The 15,384-nt window shown below is 57.6% G+C and overlaps 8 protein-coding genes across 10 annotated transcripts; 4 read left to right on the top strand and 4 right to left on the bottom strand.

Annotated features, from left to right (window-relative positions):
* Window positions 1-536: 536 nt before the first annotated feature.
* Window positions 537-3,014, bottom strand: JDV02_010050 (Cyclohexanone monooxygenase). Of its 2 annotated transcripts, XM_047991762.1 has the most exons (4): window positions 2,390-3,014; window positions 1,290-2,315; window positions 876-1,189; window positions 537-785 (listed from the first exon to the last, which is right to left on the bottom strand). In XM_047991762.1, the coding sequence occupies exons 1-4, from the start codon at window positions 2,562-2,564 to the stop codon at window positions 600-602; spliced, it is 1,701 nt and encodes a 566-aa protein (XP_047847774.1). In that variant the 5' UTR covers window positions 2,565-3,014; the 3' UTR covers window positions 537-599. The 2 variants fall into 2 exon arrangements, with proteins under 2 accessions (XP_047847774.1, XP_047847775.1); XM_047991763.1 differs by having other exon boundaries at window positions 876-2,315.
* A 448-nt stretch (window positions 3,015-3,462) lies between these two features.
* JDV02_010049 (putative secondary metabolism biosynthetic enzyme) lies at window positions 3,463-5,057 on the bottom strand. 2 transcript variants are annotated; one of them, XM_047991760.1, is made up of 3 exons: window positions 4,221-5,057; window positions 3,859-4,089; window positions 3,463-3,743 (listed from the first exon to the last, which is right to left on the bottom strand). In XM_047991760.1, the coding sequence occupies exons 1-3, from the start codon at window positions 4,977-4,979 to the stop codon at window positions 3,621-3,623; spliced, it is 1,113 nt and encodes a 370-aa protein (XP_047847772.1). In that variant the 5' UTR covers window positions 4,980-5,057; the 3' UTR covers window positions 3,463-3,620. The 2 variants fall into 2 exon arrangements, with proteins under 2 accessions (XP_047847772.1, XP_047847773.1); XM_047991761.1 differs by having other exon boundaries at window positions 3,463-4,089.
* A 1,584-nt stretch (window positions 5,058-6,641) lies between these two features.
* JDV02_010048 (uncharacterized protein) lies at window positions 6,642-7,548 on the top strand. Its single transcript, XM_047991759.1, has one exon. It carries the CDS (start codon window positions 6,724-6,726, stop codon window positions 7,366-7,368), a length of 645 nt encoding a protein of 214 aa, XP_047847771.1. The 5' UTR covers window positions 6,642-6,723; the 3' UTR covers window positions 7,369-7,548.
* A 291-nt stretch (window positions 7,549-7,839) lies between these two features.
* Window positions 7,840-8,328, top strand: JDV02_010047 (uncharacterized protein; the record flags this gene model as incomplete). Its single annotated transcript, XM_047991758.1, has 1 exon — window positions 7,840-8,328. The coding sequence occupies one exon, from the start codon at window positions 7,840-7,842 to the stop codon at window positions 8,326-8,328; it is 489 nt and encodes a 162-aa protein (XP_047847770.1).
* A 27-nt stretch (window positions 8,329-8,355) lies between these two features.
* On the bottom strand, window positions 8,356-11,195 carry JDV02_010045 (uncharacterized protein). Its single transcript, XM_047991756.1, has 3 exons — window positions 10,712-11,195; window positions 9,920-10,645; window positions 8,356-9,860 (listed from the first exon to the last, which is right to left on the bottom strand). The coding sequence occupies exons 1-3, from the start codon at window positions 10,768-10,770 to the stop codon at window positions 9,533-9,535; spliced, it is 1,113 nt and encodes a 370-aa protein (XP_047847768.1). The 5' UTR covers window positions 10,771-11,195; the 3' UTR covers window positions 8,356-9,532.
* On the top strand, window positions 8,412-9,316 carry JDV02_010046 (uncharacterized protein; the record flags this gene model as incomplete). The annotated part of the gene is made up of 2 exons (XM_047991757.1): window positions 8,412-8,915; window positions 9,017-9,316. The coding sequence occupies 2 exons, from the start codon at window positions 8,412-8,414 to the stop codon at window positions 9,314-9,316; spliced, it is 804 nt and encodes a 267-aa protein (XP_047847769.1).
* On the top strand, window positions 11,001-14,259 carry JDV02_010044 (uncharacterized protein). The gene has a single exon (XM_047991755.1). It carries the CDS (start codon window positions 11,114-11,116, stop codon window positions 12,680-12,682), a length of 1,569 nt encoding a protein of 522 aa, XP_047847766.1. The 5' UTR covers window positions 11,001-11,113; the 3' UTR covers window positions 12,683-14,259.
* On the bottom strand, window positions 12,612-14,147 carry JDV02_010043 (uncharacterized protein). The gene has a single exon (XM_047991754.1). It carries the CDS (start codon window positions 14,000-14,002, stop codon window positions 12,839-12,841), a length of 1,164 nt encoding a protein of 387 aa, XP_047847767.1. The 5' UTR covers window positions 14,003-14,147; the 3' UTR covers window positions 12,612-12,838.
* Window positions 14,260-15,384: the final 1,125 nt, after the last annotated feature.

Here is a 15,384-nt window from a genome sequence, read left to right as displayed (position 1 = left end):
CAGATGTGTCGGGACCGTCCCGACAGCTGAGGAGGACTGGAGCTTCAAGACAACATATGCCGTGGAAGCACGGGACGGGTTCCGGGCCTTGGGCTTAAAGTCCGCCAACAGCAAACACGATTTCGGAGGCGGCTTGGCTAGTGCCTGCTAGCTACGTTAGGCCCCTGATGAATCTGGGGTCGCATGTGTGGTGGGGTCCCGGCAACCGTTGGAGACTCGGGGTTGCTCCGAGCCGCCGCTCCGGCGCTATTCCGTGTTCCGCCCCAAGAAGCGAGACATTGACCATGCGGCAGCTGTCGATCCAACGGCTGCCCAGGATTCAAGGGTTGCAGTGGTTGTCCGTTGGGGTTTCCTTTTGTAGCAGATAAGTCAGTCGCTTTGACGCACTACGCCGCTGACGCATGCGTGCTTTGACGTCCGTGTAAGTGATGAGGAGCGTGTAAGTCACGATGTCAGCGGACGGATGTGACAGAGACATTATGCATGGATCACGTCCTGTTTCTCCACCGTGAGCAAGGTGTACGGGGAAATGTATTCTCTGGATGCTTCATGTTTGTATTGGAGAAATGCAGATCGGTGCGGACATCGCCTTCTGTCCATCAAAATGGGAGGCGCGTCCGCACCGCCTGATATGCCTGTAGCACATGAGGCAAATACCGGTTCTGGTCGAAGCGGCCGTTGCGAAGAGCAGCACCCACGCCGAGCACCGACACAAGAGCACCCGTCCAAAGAACCATCCTGAAAGCCCTCCGCAGGAACTTTCGCCGCGCAGCGCCGGGGGTCATCTAGCCGAAGAAGGAAAGTTAGTATCTATCCGTCGTCAACCCGTACGAGACCCAAAACTTGATAGTCGTCAGAGACGAGACGAGACATACCGTGTAGTTCCAATCCTCGTACGTCGGAAACAGGCACTTGTACCAGTAGTGCGCCTGCGAGTGCGGGTAGGTCATCGAGTTCCATTTCTTGCCGCTGCGGCCGGCCACGTTGTACCAGCTCACGCAGCCCGCCAACCAGACCGTCTTGTGCAAGTCCTCCTGCATCTGGCGCGAGTAGCGCTCCTCGGCCTCGGGCTTGACTTCGACGACGTCCGCGTAGCCGTCGAGGACGGGCTTGATGATGCGGAGGGCGTAGTTGATGCCGTTTTCGGCGGCCATGATGGTGGATGTGTGCCCCGTGGCGGTGTTTGGCCCTGGATTTCTTGGTGTCAGCTGTGTCTCGCTACATTCAAGAGGATGCGGTGCGGTGCTGTGCGTTGGCGAAGAAAGAAAGAAAGAAAAAACATATCGTACCAAGAATCATGAAAAAGTTTGGAAACTCGTTGAGAGCCATGCAGTTGTACGCCTCGGGTCCGTCAAACTTCTCCCAGTGCTTGTCCAACGTCACGCCGTTCCTACCCACGACCTCGATGCCGCTCATGAACTGGTTCGTTGAATAGCCGTTGGCCAGGACAATGACGTCCGCCTTGGTGACCTTGCCGCCCTTGGTGCGAATCGCGTCTGGGAGGACCTCCTCGATGGGGTCGTCGAGCACGTCGAGGTTTTTCGCGTGCAGCGCCTCGCAGTATCCAGGGTCGAAGATCCTCCTCTTGCAGCCAATCTCAAAGTCGGGGATCAGCAGGTCATGGTAGCGCTCCGGGGCGGTTTTGCGGATATACCGCGTGGCGTTGCGCTCGCTGTTCTTGCGGTATCGCTCGCCCGCCCCGGTCATGAAGAAGCCGCGCATGTCGTTCTCGGCGTGGAGGAAGACGAGGAAGCGCACAAAGGCCATGAGGCCGGGGACGTACTGGAAGAGCCAGCTGATGGTCTTGGTGTTGGGCACGTCAAGGGGCGGGATGATCCAATGCTTGGACCGGATGTACTGCGTCAGGTGGCGTGTCTCACCGACGACCCTGGGCACGATCTGAGACGCGGTGCACCCGTTGCCGATGAGGGCCACGTTCTTGTCTTTGAGAGAGACATCCTTGCGCCAGCGCGCGGCGTGGAATACGGGGCCCTTGAACGTGTCGATGCCGGGCATGTCGGGCTCACGAGGCGTGACGAGGATCCCGGTGCCGCTGAAGAGGAACTGACATTCGTGGAAGAAGACGGATCCGTCCTCGAGGTTCCGTATCTCCAACCGCCAGCGCTTGGTGCTTTCGATCCATTCGCAGCGCACGACCTCGACGCCAAAGGTCATTTTGGAGGGTAGGTCGTAGTCTTTGGCGACCTTGTACAGGTACTCCCACAGCTCCTGGGCCGAGGCGAGAATCCGCGTCCATTTGGGGTTGGGGGCAAAGGAGAAGCTGTACAGGATGCTAGGGACGTCGCAGGCGCAGCCTTGAAGAACAGTCAACGCCGTTGCCTACGCAGAGGGGACCAAAGGGACGACGAGGAGCAGGTCTCTAGCTTACCTGGATATTGGTTGGCAAACCACGTCCCGCCGAGCTGCTCGTGGCGTTCAAAGAAACGGACGTCGGTGATGCCGTACCATCGCTTCAGCGTCGCCCCGAGACCAATGGCCGAGAAGCCGCTCCCGATGCAAGCAAACTGGCTGTAGCCCGTACGTTGCTTCTCACCTTGCGCCATGGCTCAATAATGAACAAAAGTGTCTGTCTCCAACTGAGTTGCTGCGATGATGCAGTGGCCTGGCGAGAGAGTCCGTAGTTTGAGGGGGACCAATAGCCCACGAGTTTAACTAACGTTACAATCTGACAGAGAAAGAGCACGGTTAAACTCCCGTCGAATGGTAGACTCGGAACCAGGATGCAAACACCCGTCTGTTTGACATTTGCAAGAGCACGGCATCTGTGGTTCAGGCCAGGTGGGAGAGGGCGGGAGGGGGGCAGGTTGTTTTACGTGCATCACGCCAAAACCGCCGCCAAGTTGAACCTCGGTTCGGCCCGTTGTCTGTCTGGGCCATGATAGAGACCGGATGGAGGGGAGCTGAGCTCGTCTGATGGAGACTGGCGCCTAGGTTTCTCCGCATCGGATAACAGGCAGCCAGGCGATCAAGTTTCAGCTAGGACCGGAATTGAGAAAACTGGATGGGCGTCTCAAGAGTGGTGCGCAGTAGTAGCCGTTAGTTACCGCTTAGCTGAGGGCTGGTGGCGATGAGGGCAAGTGTTGGGTCGCACTGCTGGCGTGTGCGTTGCCCGGGGGGGGGGGGTTGGGGTTATGTTGCACCCGGCCCCGTCCAGTCCCTTGTTAAGGGGGCACGAACATCCCACCTGGCGTCACCTCTCTTCGTGAATCCCGCCGTGGTATCAGTGATGCACACAAGCACACAAGGACATGTGGTGGCTCGTTGGCGTGACCGTTGGGGGGGATGGGTAACGTGTGGCAAGAAAGACTTCGGTACTTTTCATGTTGTGCAAAGACAAACAGCGCGAATGACGGCACGTCCCACCCCGGTGTTGTGTAGCGTTACACTCGGCTTTCAATCATGCCTGTGGGCTTGAGATTACATGTAGTTATACATGTAGTAGCCCTTTAGATTACGGTGTTTGCCGTCACGCGGGCGCGCGATGGGACACTTGGCATCTTGGTGGAACGATAGATATCTGCCTACGAAGCTTTTCTGTGTGTCAAACAGGCATTAGTAGTGTGAACGGAACCGCCACGATAGGCGTCCGCCAGTCCATGTCATCTCGCGTGGACCCTACGAAGCGTTCCCTTGCTGTCCACGTCCTGCCTTCCCGTGAAATCGAGGTCTGCATGCACGGACCGCTCTCTTGCGAGCCGAAACAGCCATTCCGGCCCTCCCTTCTGTGTCAAGTTAATTTGGCTGGTTGCCTCTTGAAGTTCTCCCCGATGGATCTGCCCACGGAAAGCTGGGAAGAAAAACGAACAGTCAAGCGTGATGGTATGGGCGACGACGTACCAGCGACGTGATGAACCTCATGATCCCCGGCATGTAAATAGTGGCGCCGAATCCGCTGTAGACGGCGTCCACCAGCCGCTCGCTCACGCTCTCCACGTCGAGCAGCGGAAAGAAAAAGTTGGACGAGTTCGTCGTGCCGGAAAGGATAGGCGTTTGGATGTAGCTGAAGAGGCCTAGAGTGAGTCGCACCCGCGGCGCGTGGTGCGAGTATTTGAGTTCCAGTTGCAGCCCCTCGAAGCGGTCAGCACTTTGCAGGGTCACATTGCCACTTTTTCTTCTTCCTCTGCTTTTATATTTCCCGCACAAGAGTGGATGAGGGATGAGGGATGGATGCATGGTATGGATGGATGGGATATGCGCACCTCGTGCAGCGCCGTCAGTCCTGCCTTTGTCGCGGCGTAGTCGACAATGTTGGGCGGCGGCACCACCGAGCTCATCGAGCCCGTGTTGATGATGTGCCCGTGGTCCCGCCTGACCATCTCGGGCAAGAACTCCTTGATCAGTAGGAACGGCGCGACGAGGTTCGTCTTCATCGTCACCTCGACGTCGGCGTGCCGCCCCTCCATGACGGTGTAGCCGCGCGCCAGGCCGGCGTTGTTGAACAGCACGCTCGGGTGGCCGACCTCGTCCCTGATGCGCGCGCACGTCGCCCGCAGGGCCGCCGAGTCGCTCAGGTCGCACTGGTAGTACCGCAGACGCGAGCCGGCGCGCGGCGGCGTCCAGCGCAGGGGCTGAAAGTCGACGACGACGACGCGCGTGCGGGCGTTGCGCGCGAGGAGCCGCTGCGTGATGCTCGCGCCCAGGCCGCTGCTGCCGCCCGTGACGACGACGATCTCGCGGTCCCAGTCCCAGCGCGTGTCCGTCACCCAGTTGTTGGCGAGCTTGCGGTTGAGGAAGTCGTTGAGCGCGAGCGCGAGGGCGGCCGCCGCGAGCAGCGAGGCGCGGGCGCGCAGCTTCTTGGCCCGGGCTGCGGCGACGAGGGCGACGAGCCGGGAGAAGATGGGCTCCCAGCGCAGGCCCAGGGCGAGCAGGAGGGTGGCCCTGGGGTTGAGGAGATAGCGGCGGGCGGTGGCCGCAACTGCGTCGATGGTGACGCCTTCGCGGGTGGTGAAGGGCCCCATGGCTGAACGGACGGGGACGCCTCGCACGATGATGCTGTTGGTGAGGCACGAACGAAAGTTGTGGCACTTCGACGGCCCCGGCATGGGGGAGCTGGCTCAGCTGTCAAAGGCGATTCAATAAGTCCATATAATATAGCAAGCCGGACCCGCGTCGGTCTTACGTCTTGGTCCAACGGCGCCGTTCCGGCTGGGCAGCCCCGACTCCATTCCTCCTGTCTTGTCGGCCACAAGGCCCGGAGTCGTATGACGCAACATCTTGGCTTAAAAAGCCAGCACCGTTAATACAGGTGGATGGATAGCCTCGTGCAATTAGGAGGAGTCCATAGGCCCAGTTGGCAGGCAGGGTCCAAACTTCAAAGCCACATGCAAGGGAGAGCCTCCACAACGTAACCCCCCCCCTTGTTGATGCAAATGGGGCCGCGGCGCCAGTCCCCGCGTTTCTCAACAAGCTTCTGATAGTAACCAACTTAGTACTAAGACCGTTCGTTGCTGTACTCCGACTAATACTAACTAACTTACCAGTCACTAGTGCAGAGCCTCGGCTTCCTGCCTTGTTCCCCGCACCCCGTGGAAGATCATCTTGTCTTAGTTTTTAGCGGCACGACTGAGACGGCGGGCCGCCTTGGGCAGTCGGGCATCGGCATCATCCCGTTCGGCCGTCCCCTGCAACCCCTGGCATTGGCCTGAATGTCTGCGGCCGACCTGCACACATAGCGCAGCCCAGTCGGCGATGAGAAATCCATGTCGGTCAGTTATGTCTGCGGGGAGGGAACGCGAAATGCGCAAACTGAGGGGAACAAAAGTCACACCAGCAAATGGGAATCGGGAATCGGGTTCGTGCATTAGTAGGCGCCGAGCTCCCATCTCCGCGTTGGTGTTGATGCTGTGCTTGGGCTTGGGCACAACGTGTATGTATGTATGTATGCATTGCACTCCGTAGTCCGTACGTAGGTAGTTTCAAGCTCGTGCCGCCCTCTCTTCTCCCCGTCACAAGCTGCGCCCGAGGTGCAGACTTTCCCTCGTCGTCGCCACTCCAAGCAGAGAAAGAAACACGCCAGGCGATTGAAACGAGTTACTTCGACCATGGTAAGGGCCTCATGGACGCGACTTGCTTGGCTTGGGCTGTTCCTGAGCACCGCGGAATGCTGACTCTCGCCTAGACGTTCTCTTCCAAGCCGCGCCTCTCGATAGGAGAGCGCCTTGGCCTGGCAGCAAAGTTGACGACTCTAGGTATGACTTGACTCCCCGCAAACACCTTCCTCCCGCTGGGGTTGCGTGGCAGGCTGACAAGCAAGTAGTGCCCTTGCGTCTTGCTCTCTACGCGACGTATTTCGTCTACTTCTCCCTGCGTAACCGCTTCCGCGTCCGCTTTTACATCATGTGCGCCGCCGTGCGCATGATGTTCCTCACCTTCTCTGGCCGCCAGATCCAGCATCTGGTACCCACCACCCGCCAGTCGTACCAGAGCTGGGTCGCGGCAAAGTCCAAGTCCAAGGCCGTTCGATCTTCGTCTGCCGACACGGCCCGCGCGGTGCGCGACATCGAGCCCCTGAGCGCCGACGACGACTCCGCCGTGCTCTGGATCGGCAACCGCCACAAGGCCAGCAAGTTTGTCATCTTCCTCCACGGCGGCGGATACGTCTCCACGGCCCTGCCCGGACACTTCGAGTGGTGCTGGAACTCGTACGTCCAGACGGGCGCCGAGGCCGGCGTCGAGGTCGCCGTGGCCTTCCTGCAGTACACCATGTGTCCCGGCGGCGTCTTCCCCATGCAGCTGCGTCAGGCTGCCGCCGCTCTCGGCTCGCTGCTTGATGCGGGCGTGGAGCCTGCCGACATCGCCATCGGCGGCGACTCGGCGGGCGGGAACCTCGCGGCGCAGCTCATCGGCCATCTCCTTCACCCTCACCCGGGTGCTCGACGCATCGAGCTCAAGGAGCCCCTTGGAGGCGCCTTCCTCGTCTCGCCCTGGCTGAGCCTCAACACGCAGAGCCCGTCCTTCATCGCAAACGACTACAACGACATGATCTCGAGCAAGGTCGTGCAGCGTCTCGGCACCGAGTACTTTGGTGGCGTTGAGGGCTTCAAGCAGGCGTGCAGAGGCAAGAACCCGTGGGCGACGCCCATGGACGCTGATGCCTCGTGGTTCAAGGGCATCGACGATGTCGTGGCGCGCGTCTACGTGACGGTCGGCAAGCGCGAGGTCCTGGCAGACCACGGAATAGGATTCGTCAAGGCGCTCCGTGCCTTAGGTGTTATGAGCGACATTCGGCTGGAGGAGACGGAAGGGGAGGCGCACGATTGGATCCTGCTCGAGGGCGAGGTGGGCAGCGTGGGCGATGCGACGAAGCGGATGAAGGATTGGTACAAGTCTGCGATTACCGTTAGCTGATGTGTCGCCTGATGATTGATGCAACACGTTTTCAAGGTATCAGTCGATCGGGGCGTCATAGGGACGGAACGGAGACGGCAAGCACGCACATCGTCGTCGTCTAGTGGCCAGGAAGCCCAGGGGACTTTGGCTCGTTTCTGCAAGAGCAATGACGATATGACGTCGGTGTTGTACTGTGATTAGTTTCATATGTTGTCAAGCGATGAATTCATGTCGTGCCATATCGCGCCGTTGATGCGGAGGGAGCGGCGCCGCCTCAACTCGTCGCCGGAGCTTCTCCCCGAGGTCGGTGTGCAGCGAGGAAGCTTGCTCTGCGAGAACTCCCATGGCCACTCATAGTTATAACCAGTGAGACTTCGCATATACCAGCTCGAAAGCGAGGAGGCATTCCTCTGAAAGTCTGTGGTGTCCACGGATGCCGCGTTGCCAGGACAGTCTGTTCGACACCATGCACGGTAAACCACCACAACCATGGCGGGCGCCGTACGAAACACCATCTTCAACCCTCTCGTGGCACTCTTGGAAAATGTCGTCTCCAGCGCAAACGACGCATCCACGCCCGAGGCGACAGGCGTCCTCACACCCGTTCTCGCAGGCTTCATCCAGTCCACGTTGCGTCAGAAGACGCTTTCATTTGAGCCCTTTGCCGTCGACTTCCTCCAGACAATGCTGGGCATGAGGGAGATTTCGTATCGGGCTTTCCGCGGAAACCCTCAGCCTGTGCTCGAGTTCTTCGACGCCCTGCATGTCACCGTCCGCGGCAAGCCTCTGCATCGCATGAACGCGAATGCGCTCAGCTACATCTCATGTCGCCTAGACGCCATGAAGGGTACTCGCGAGATCCCCGTCGAGAACCTCTACCTCTGGCTAAGGGAGCTCATGACCATGGCCACTACCACAGCGCTCATGGGTCAGAGCAACCCCCTGCTGCAAGATGCAACGCTCGTGGAAGACCTTTAGTGTGTAATGTCTGCCATTGAGCGAACGATGTGAAGAAGCCCTAACTGCGTCAATACATGTGCAGGGAGAACGCGATCCCCAAGATGCTCATCACTCCCTGGCATTCAGTGACCAATGCAGGCGCATTGCGCTCCCGCGAGAAGTTGCAAAAGGCACTGGGCGAGTACTATGCTAACCGCGGAGACCACCATGAGTCTGTTGCCGCCGTCACGAGCGCCCGCGCCGCCGTGTTGCGCAAGTACGGCTTGCCCGACAGCGAGATTGGTCGGTTCGAGGCCAGCCTACTGCAGCTCACTACGGAAAACACCATCCCTACCGCCTTCTGGATGATCGCCAATGTCTTCACTCGCTTTGACGTTGTTGAGCGTCTCCGGATTGAGCCTGACCCGCTTGCGCAGCGTAAGGAGGGCAGCAACGTCGTCACCATCAACATTACGAGGCTTGATGAGGTGTGTCCCCTTCTTGTCAGCTGCTACCGCGAGTCCATCCGCCTCTCGAACCACGCACTTTGCGTCCGTCGCGTCATGGAAGAGACCGTCATCTCCAACGGGAAAGGCGATTCGCTCCTACTCAAGAAGGGACCTGATGTGCACATCCCGGCTGGATTCACGCATCGAATGGAGCAGCCGAATATGAGGCCGATCGCTTCGTTGGCCGTTAGGCTAAGCTTTCTGCGTAAGCTGAGAAGGATAAGTGCAATTCGTATATCCCATTCGGCGGCGGTAAACACCTTTGTCCCGGCCGCAACTTCGCCTTTGCCGAAATTCTTGGTACTGCTGCGGCGCTGGCCCTGGCCTTCGACAAGTCGTCTGATGGAAATGGCGCTCCTGTCAAGCTCCCCGAGATGGCTACGACCACCATCATGGGCGGGGCCTCCAAACCAGACAAGCAAGGGGCTGGAATGAGCCTCGTAATCAGGCGGCGACCTGGCTGGGAAAATGTGAAGTTCGAATTCGAGGTTGTCGGCAGCACACAGCCACGAAAATAAGATGATAGGCCCAGGAGGCCGCATGATGCACATGAAGCTGGTATGAGCATTGTGGTTTAGAATATGGCCGTGGCTGATGGAGGCAGCGTCGGCGTCGCGGGGGGACCCCCATAGAGGATGCCGAAAAAGTCGATTGAATCGTCGCTGCGTCGCTAGACCTCTTAATGTAGTCTTTCAACCCATTCGGGAACTGTTCTTGTAGGCTCGTCGAAATATTTAAAGAGAGTTCACCATTTCTGTCACCCTTTGAGCGGCACCCCAGCTGATCTTGTATCCGCTAGGCCCTGCACCGTAGCAATGGATGACTGGCAGTGTGCTAGTCTCAGTATCCAGCCCTGTTCGACCGGTCGTTATTAGGTCAATAAATTCTGTCTCGAGGCGAAGCCCACCACTGCGCATAGGGCGGCGTCCGATGTAAGCTTCCTGACAGTCCAACACTGGAGTCGGGTCGAGTGATCCAGCGATTGGCTGAAGTAAATCTGGGCAGAGTGCTGATACGCGCCTCACGATCTCATCGACGGCTGCGTCCGAATTGAGAGGCGACCTGTGAAGCCTTGTCAGCCACTTTCGTATTCACTGGCGACGCGGGTCGCGTGGTTGTACCAATTGTGCGGTTCCTTAGTACCCCCAATTACTGTCCCACCTCCCAGAGGACGAGGGATAACAACTGTCGCATTTCCGTCTGCCGCGTGGTGGGATACGGTGCGGTTGTACTCGTTGGATATGAGTATGAATTGTCCGCGCGACGGGAAACAGTTGGGATCGGCAAACCCCATCCCGCTGGCGTTGACAACCGCGCAAGGAGGAGGCTGAGTAGAGTTGTGGTGTGCGGCGAGGAAGAAGGCTTCCTGCACCGACGTTAGATGCTCACGGAAGAATATGGCTCCATGAGCCTCGGCCCTTCTTTGTAGCCAGACGAGGTACACAGGAGAGTTCAGAACCCAGGCTGAATACGTCAAGCCAGCCTTGATGGTAGAGCTTTGGGGCAGCTCGGACGGGCCAAGCACGCGGAACCGGGGCCACGCCGAGAACATTTCAAGGTCCCTTGGGCCCAGTTCCGCGTCAAAATACTCAACAGCAGGCACAAACTCCACACCCGAAGTGCTTTCAGTCCTGCATATCTCGCTGAGTTTCGCGTAGGTCTCGTGCATGAGCGTATTTTCGAAGGCCTCCTGGGCATTGGTCACGGCGGTCGGACGGAAATGAGCGCCAGCTTTGGGCGAGGCGTAGTCGATGGTCCAGTCGCCGGGCAGGTCTTTTGCAAGAACTGTAACTCCATGACCTTGCCTGGCAAGCTCCAAGGCCGCCGTGAGGCCCAACACACCCGCGCTGGACCTTGGTCAGCCCCCATCATGACCTGATGTAACGCCCAACAGGCGACAGATGAGTACTTGCCCGATGACAGCGACGTGCTTGCGCTCCATTTTCGATGTCCGCCTCCCAGTGGGTTGCATCAGCTAGCGATGGAGCAAGCTGAGGCTGGCTGACGAGATCGTGGTACCGGGTTTTTCGGAAGGGCGAGACGTGACTCGACGGCCGAGGCCGCAGCTGACCCATGTCAGCCCAGGCCGCATGCATTCCGTGGAGCTTGCGCTCCTGCGTTGCAGCATTTATCTCATCGCCTCTGCTTGATGACAAACGTGTACCATTCTAGAAAAGAAATTATTTAGAGCAATATGTGTCGATTCATACCCATGGGGGAGCTGGACATGGTGGTCCGTTCAGAGTCCAGACTGGCCGGCGGCCCTCCCTGCGCCCTCCCGCACGGCGTGGCTTATAGCCATCGGTGCCGCATGCATGCCTCAAAGCTCCGCTGCCCATGGTGCAAATGTTGAAGATGTCCAAGAGAAGGAACGCAGCGCCGCCAAGGGATTTGACATTGAGAAAGCTGAGGGTTGCACAGCTCAGGTGCTGCGGATCGATCAGGTGGCCGTGCGGCAGCAGCAGCAGCAACAGCAGCAGCAGCGGTATTGGTGGATCCCGGGCGGTCTCATTCTAGGGTTCGTTTCGTTTGGCAGGAGCCCCTCATCATCATCCTTCCAACTGAATGTCAGCACAGCCGCTCGCGGCGCCCCTTGTCGACCTCGAACATTTTCCGGGTTGGATCTCGACACTCTCTTGTCTTCGAGCTGGGCATCGTCCGAATTCGTCGGCATGCACGCCCCGGCCAGAAACGCGGCAGTGGCGCCGGCACTCCCTGTCGAGCTGGTCCTTCACATTGTCGATTCTGTGGCCCCGTCAAACCCCTGCACAATTCTGCCGCCGACCGACGAGGTGACCAAGACGCTGCTGAGCCTGTCCCGCGTCTGTCGTGCAACGTATCCAGCGGCATCCAAAAAGCTTCGCCAGCACTGCGTGTACATAGACTCCAACAACAGGGCGAGACGATTCGCCCGATACTTGGGCGGCCCCCTCTTCGACCATTCTGGGTCCATGGCTCGCGTCCATCACTTGACGCAGATCACACAGATGTTCCTCTCCCCCTTCACCGATGAGCCGCGCGAGCGTAGCAGATCCATCATATACAGGGATGTGGGCGATGAGACCTCGTCGGACCATTCGTGGGACCTCACGGCTCCCTCGCCGCTGGATCTTCCCACCGCGCTCGCTGTGCGCGACATCTTCAGGGCCCTGGCCCCGTATCTTCGTCGTCTCGTCATAGACATGCCGTTGCGCTCACTGTATCCCGACCAGGATCGCTATCGCGTGCGCCCGGTTTTGCGATCCGCCTTCCAGGCGTTGGTGAACCTAGAAGAGTTCACGTCTGTCCAGGACGAGCTGTTCCTGAACGCCTATTCTTTGGGTCGCGGAGAGCCGCTGGTCTGGCTACACTGCTGGAAGAAGCTGCGGCGCCTCTGTATATACAATCCCGATATCGCATCGCAGCAGCCTGTGTGGGATGGCATGGTTCTCCATCCAAGTCTGCAGATTGCCATATTTGCGCGGGCAGACATGAACGACATAACAGAGGAAGACATGACATACAGTACCGTGGACATGAAAAAGGCGTGGTTCAACTCGCGGTCCAGGATCAAGGACATTGACCCGTCGAAGAGTGATCGGGCCGAGAAGAGCTTCACGATTGTTCTGGTCGACTGTGGCGGACTGCAGCCAACCCTGCAATCATTTGCACCAGAGTGGAGAAGACTCGATCCAGAGAACCGGATTCAGATTCTGCTCTCCGATGCGCCGGAGTCGGATGGTTCAGATGGCTTCCAGAATCCGATAGCTCTCACCCAGACATACCTGCGAGATAATGCGGTTCGTGGTACTCTATTCGACGATAAAGCCATGTCCATGCGGCAAGCAATTGGTCATGAGATGGAAACCGGTGACTTTTTGGCTACTACGAACGGCATTGATTGAGGTGACCAATTTGCATGCATGGCCGAAGTACTGGAAGATGTGAGGGAGGCGGTGTTGGGACCATCGAGACGCCCAAACGACTCCAATACGTCCAGTGAGAGGTGCCATGCTATCAAATACAACTATTCTCAGTCGAAGCCCCACGACAACCCGCCATCAAGGGACCCATGGCGATGAAGGAATCTGCTGTGTCGCGCAGTGTATCCCCCCACCCATCAGTGGCAGCTCCTGTAAGGATACTGTCACGATCTCTCTCTCACCCTCGAACAACCGCTGAATCGTCGCCAAAGCGGTCGCATCGGAATTTTTGTCGCCAAACTGAGGGAATATTAGCCCTCCATTGACCATGAGGTAGTTGGCGTAGTTGAATGCCGGCGGAGGTAATTCGCTGGCCTCGATTGCCCTCAAATACTCCTCATCAGCAACGGCCTCGGAGATGTCGGGTTCTGATATCTCAATGACCTCGAGCGAACGTCCTTTGGCATCCTTTTCTCTGGAAATAATGTCGACCGCTTCTTTGTATGCTCGCACCCAGACGCTAGCCGCATTCCGAGTCTCCTCCGCGCTTGGTCTACTCAACAGAACGACTCCAGGGCGCACGAAGCGGATGAAGGCATCGATGTGGCAGTCCGTCACCTCCACGTCCTTGACGCCCGGAACCCATATGAGCCTATCGATTCCCAGCGTGCGAGCGAATTCTGCCTCGATGTCCTCTCGGCTCATTCCGGGATTACGATTGTCGTTGATGATGGAGCTCTCGGTGGCGATCATGGTTCCTTCGCCGTCGACCTCAATGGCGCCGCCTTCTGTGACAACCGTCGACTCGATGCGCTGAATCTTAAGGTCTTGCAGCAGCGTGCGCGCAAAACCAACGCATGTCTCTGTCCCGAGGCCGACAGACGTGTCTGTCCGAAACTTGTTCCCCCAGCCGTTGAAGTTGAAGTCGACGCCGCATATCGCGCGGCTATCTGGCCCATTGGGCCTCGTTCTGGCAGTGAAGGTTGGCGCTATGTCGCGCATCCACAAGTCGAGCTGTTTTCCGTCAATGGGGTGTAGGCCAACGTTGTGTTTTGTCGTCCCTGGGGCAAACCGGCTCCGCGCGTCTTCCAGGCGGGCTCGCTCGACGACCAGGGTGACGGGTTCGAAGCGCGCGACAGCGTCGGCAATGGCGGACACTTCTCTTGTCGCGGAGGCGAGCGCGCCAGGAAATTCTTTGTAGTGAACGGTTTCGCTACCGGGCCAAGCGAGAATGGTGCGAGCGTGTCGCGCCCATTCCGCTGGACGATGGAATGCTTGTGAAGCGAGTCGAATGTGAGCCATGACGACAAGTGGCACCGCGAAATGTCAATTGAACACGACGTCTGAGGCGAGTTGTGAGATGAATGAGAGCTTGATCAAATCTGCATGATAGCGAAGCGGAGAAGGGCGTTACAATCCCATCATACGAAGTATTGATTCCTCAGGCAATGAACTTGGTTCACGTGAAACGACACATCACGACCCGACGCGAAATACACCAGCGAGTCGAGGCTGTGCCTAGCGCCGAGGGGTCTTCTTATACTACCTGTTTCGGTACCCACACGTTTTGGCAGAGCCGCGAGCCGGTAGCTGTCTTACAACCAGACATGAAGTATGCGGTTCGCGCAAAGACATTGGGTCCGGTCACGTACCGTACAACATGTCAGTCAATAAAGGTCATTCGAGTCTCTAGTGTAGGTCTGACTCTGCTGGGACTTGTCACTCATGTCGCCGTGACTGGATGGAGACGAGTGTCAGTATTACGATGCCATTGTAGTGGGCTTGGTAGGTCTCAAGCTATATGTATATGTGTGAATAGGGAAACGCATGACTGGAAATAGTGATACCCTTAAAAAAAAACAGCGACTATACTAAGCACTATAGCAACCTGTTCAATGTGACCCTAACCGGAGATAAGGAGCTAAAAAGATTCATCTACCGACGCCTAGTTCTTATATTTGATGTAAAGAGCGGTGATATGTCGGCCTATGCGTCGTATATATCTAGGAGAACGACCCGGCCTATTGACGCATTAAAGGTGGGTGCCAGCATCTATGCTGCGAATTGTCTCTTGAACAACAAAAAGTTCCTGAAGCCATCCGTAAATAGGATGGTAGGCCAATAACGGCCAGCACAACTGGTCGTGGCTGTGGAAGTAGTCGATGTCTAGTAAGATTTCATGTTAGCTCTATTGCCGGCAGCTTATTAAAGATAATGGAGACGGAGAGCAGTATTACCGGAGCTCAGCTGCTTCTCAATGCTCGTCAGGAGGTTCTTCGTAGTCTCCCTCAGCTCGACACGGGGCGAGCTGTCTAGCAAGAGTCGGTGCAGGGTAAGCCATGGCGAAGCCCCGACCATATCTGCCCAGGTCTGTAATCCCCCATACATGCACGCAAATTCGTGATGGGATGCCTGATCGAGGCCAGATAAGTCCAGGAAGATCTTGAAGGTGGAAACGGCTTCGTCGTACATGCGTTGTATGTCGTCATGACGTGGAGGTGGTGCTCTAGGGAAAGGGCCACGGAGTGCACGTGGCATGGCGAGGATAGAAAACATGTTGCTGATGTTGCGCGAGGTCTGGAGACAAGAGAGTGTAGAAAATACCTGTGTAGTGTAGAGTTGATTGAGTTTACAAAGATGTATGGAAGCGTATGAGAAATATATATTGCACCGGCAAGAATGGT

The sequence above is a fragment of the Purpureocillium takamizusanense genome, chromosome 11 (assembly GCF_022605165.1).
Source record: "Purpureocillium takamizusanense chromosome 11, complete sequence".
In the NCBI taxonomy this organism is placed as follows: domain Eukaryota; kingdom Fungi; phylum Ascomycota; class Sordariomycetes; order Hypocreales; family Ophiocordycipitaceae; genus Purpureocillium; species Purpureocillium takamizusanense.
The sequence above is the reverse complement of the archived record's forward strand: the minus strand, read 5'-3'. Positions and strand labels throughout refer to the sequence as shown.

What these genes read in the sequence shown, in the direction of transcription:
- JDV02_010050 (XM_047991762.1), bottom strand. Translation starts at nt 2,564, where the DNA reads ATGGCGCAAGGTGAGAAGCAACGTACGGGCTACAGCCAGTTTGCTTGC. An exon ending in AAACTTTTTCATGATTCTTG is followed by an intron (nt 1,190 to 1,289) that starts GTACGATATGTT and finishes CAAGAAATCCAG; the next exon opens with GGCCAAACACCGCCACGGGG. An exon ending in ACGAGGATTGGAACTACACG is followed by an intron (nt 786 to 875) that starts GTATGTCTCGTC and finishes TTCTTCGGCTAG; the next exon opens with ATGACCCCCGGCGCTGCGCG.
- JDV02_010049 (XM_047991760.1), bottom strand. Translation starts at nt 4,979, where the DNA reads ATGGGGCCCTTCACCACCCGCGAAGGCGTCACCATCGACGCAGTTGCG. An exon ending in GACTGACGGCGCTGCACGAG is followed by an intron (nt 4,090 to 4,220) that starts GTGCGCATATCC and finishes GACCGCTTCGAG; the next exon opens with GGGCTGCAACTGGAACTCAA. An exon ending in TGAGGTTCATCACGTCGCTG is followed by an intron (nt 3,744 to 3,858) that starts GTACGTCGTCGC and finishes AACTTGACACAG; the next exon opens with AAGGGAGGGCCGGAATGGCT.
- JDV02_010048 (XM_047991759.1), top strand. Translation starts at nt 6,724, where the DNA reads ATGTGTCCCGGCGGCGTCTTCCCCATGCAGCTGCGTCAGGCTGCCGCC.
- JDV02_010045 (XM_047991756.1), bottom strand. Translation starts at nt 10,770, where the DNA reads ATGCAACCCACTGGGAGGCGGACATCGAAAATGGAGCGCAAGCACGTC. An exon ending in AAGCACGTCGCTGTCATCGG is followed by an intron (nt 10,646 to 10,711) that starts GCAAGTACTCAT and finishes ACCAAGGTCCAG; the next exon opens with CGCGGGTGTGTTGGGCCTCA. An exon ending in ACTAAGGAACCGCACAATTG is followed by an intron (nt 9,861 to 9,919) that starts GTACAACCACGC and finishes AAGGCTTCACAG; the next exon opens with GTCGCCTCTCAATTCGGACG.
- JDV02_010044 (XM_047991755.1), top strand. Translation starts at nt 11,114, where the DNA reads ATGCCTCAAAGCTCCGCTGCCCATGGTGCAAATGTTGAAGATGTCCAA.
- JDV02_010043 (XM_047991754.1), bottom strand. Translation starts at nt 14,002, where the DNA reads ATGGCTCACATTCGACTCGCTTCACAAGCATTCCATCGTCCAGCGGAA.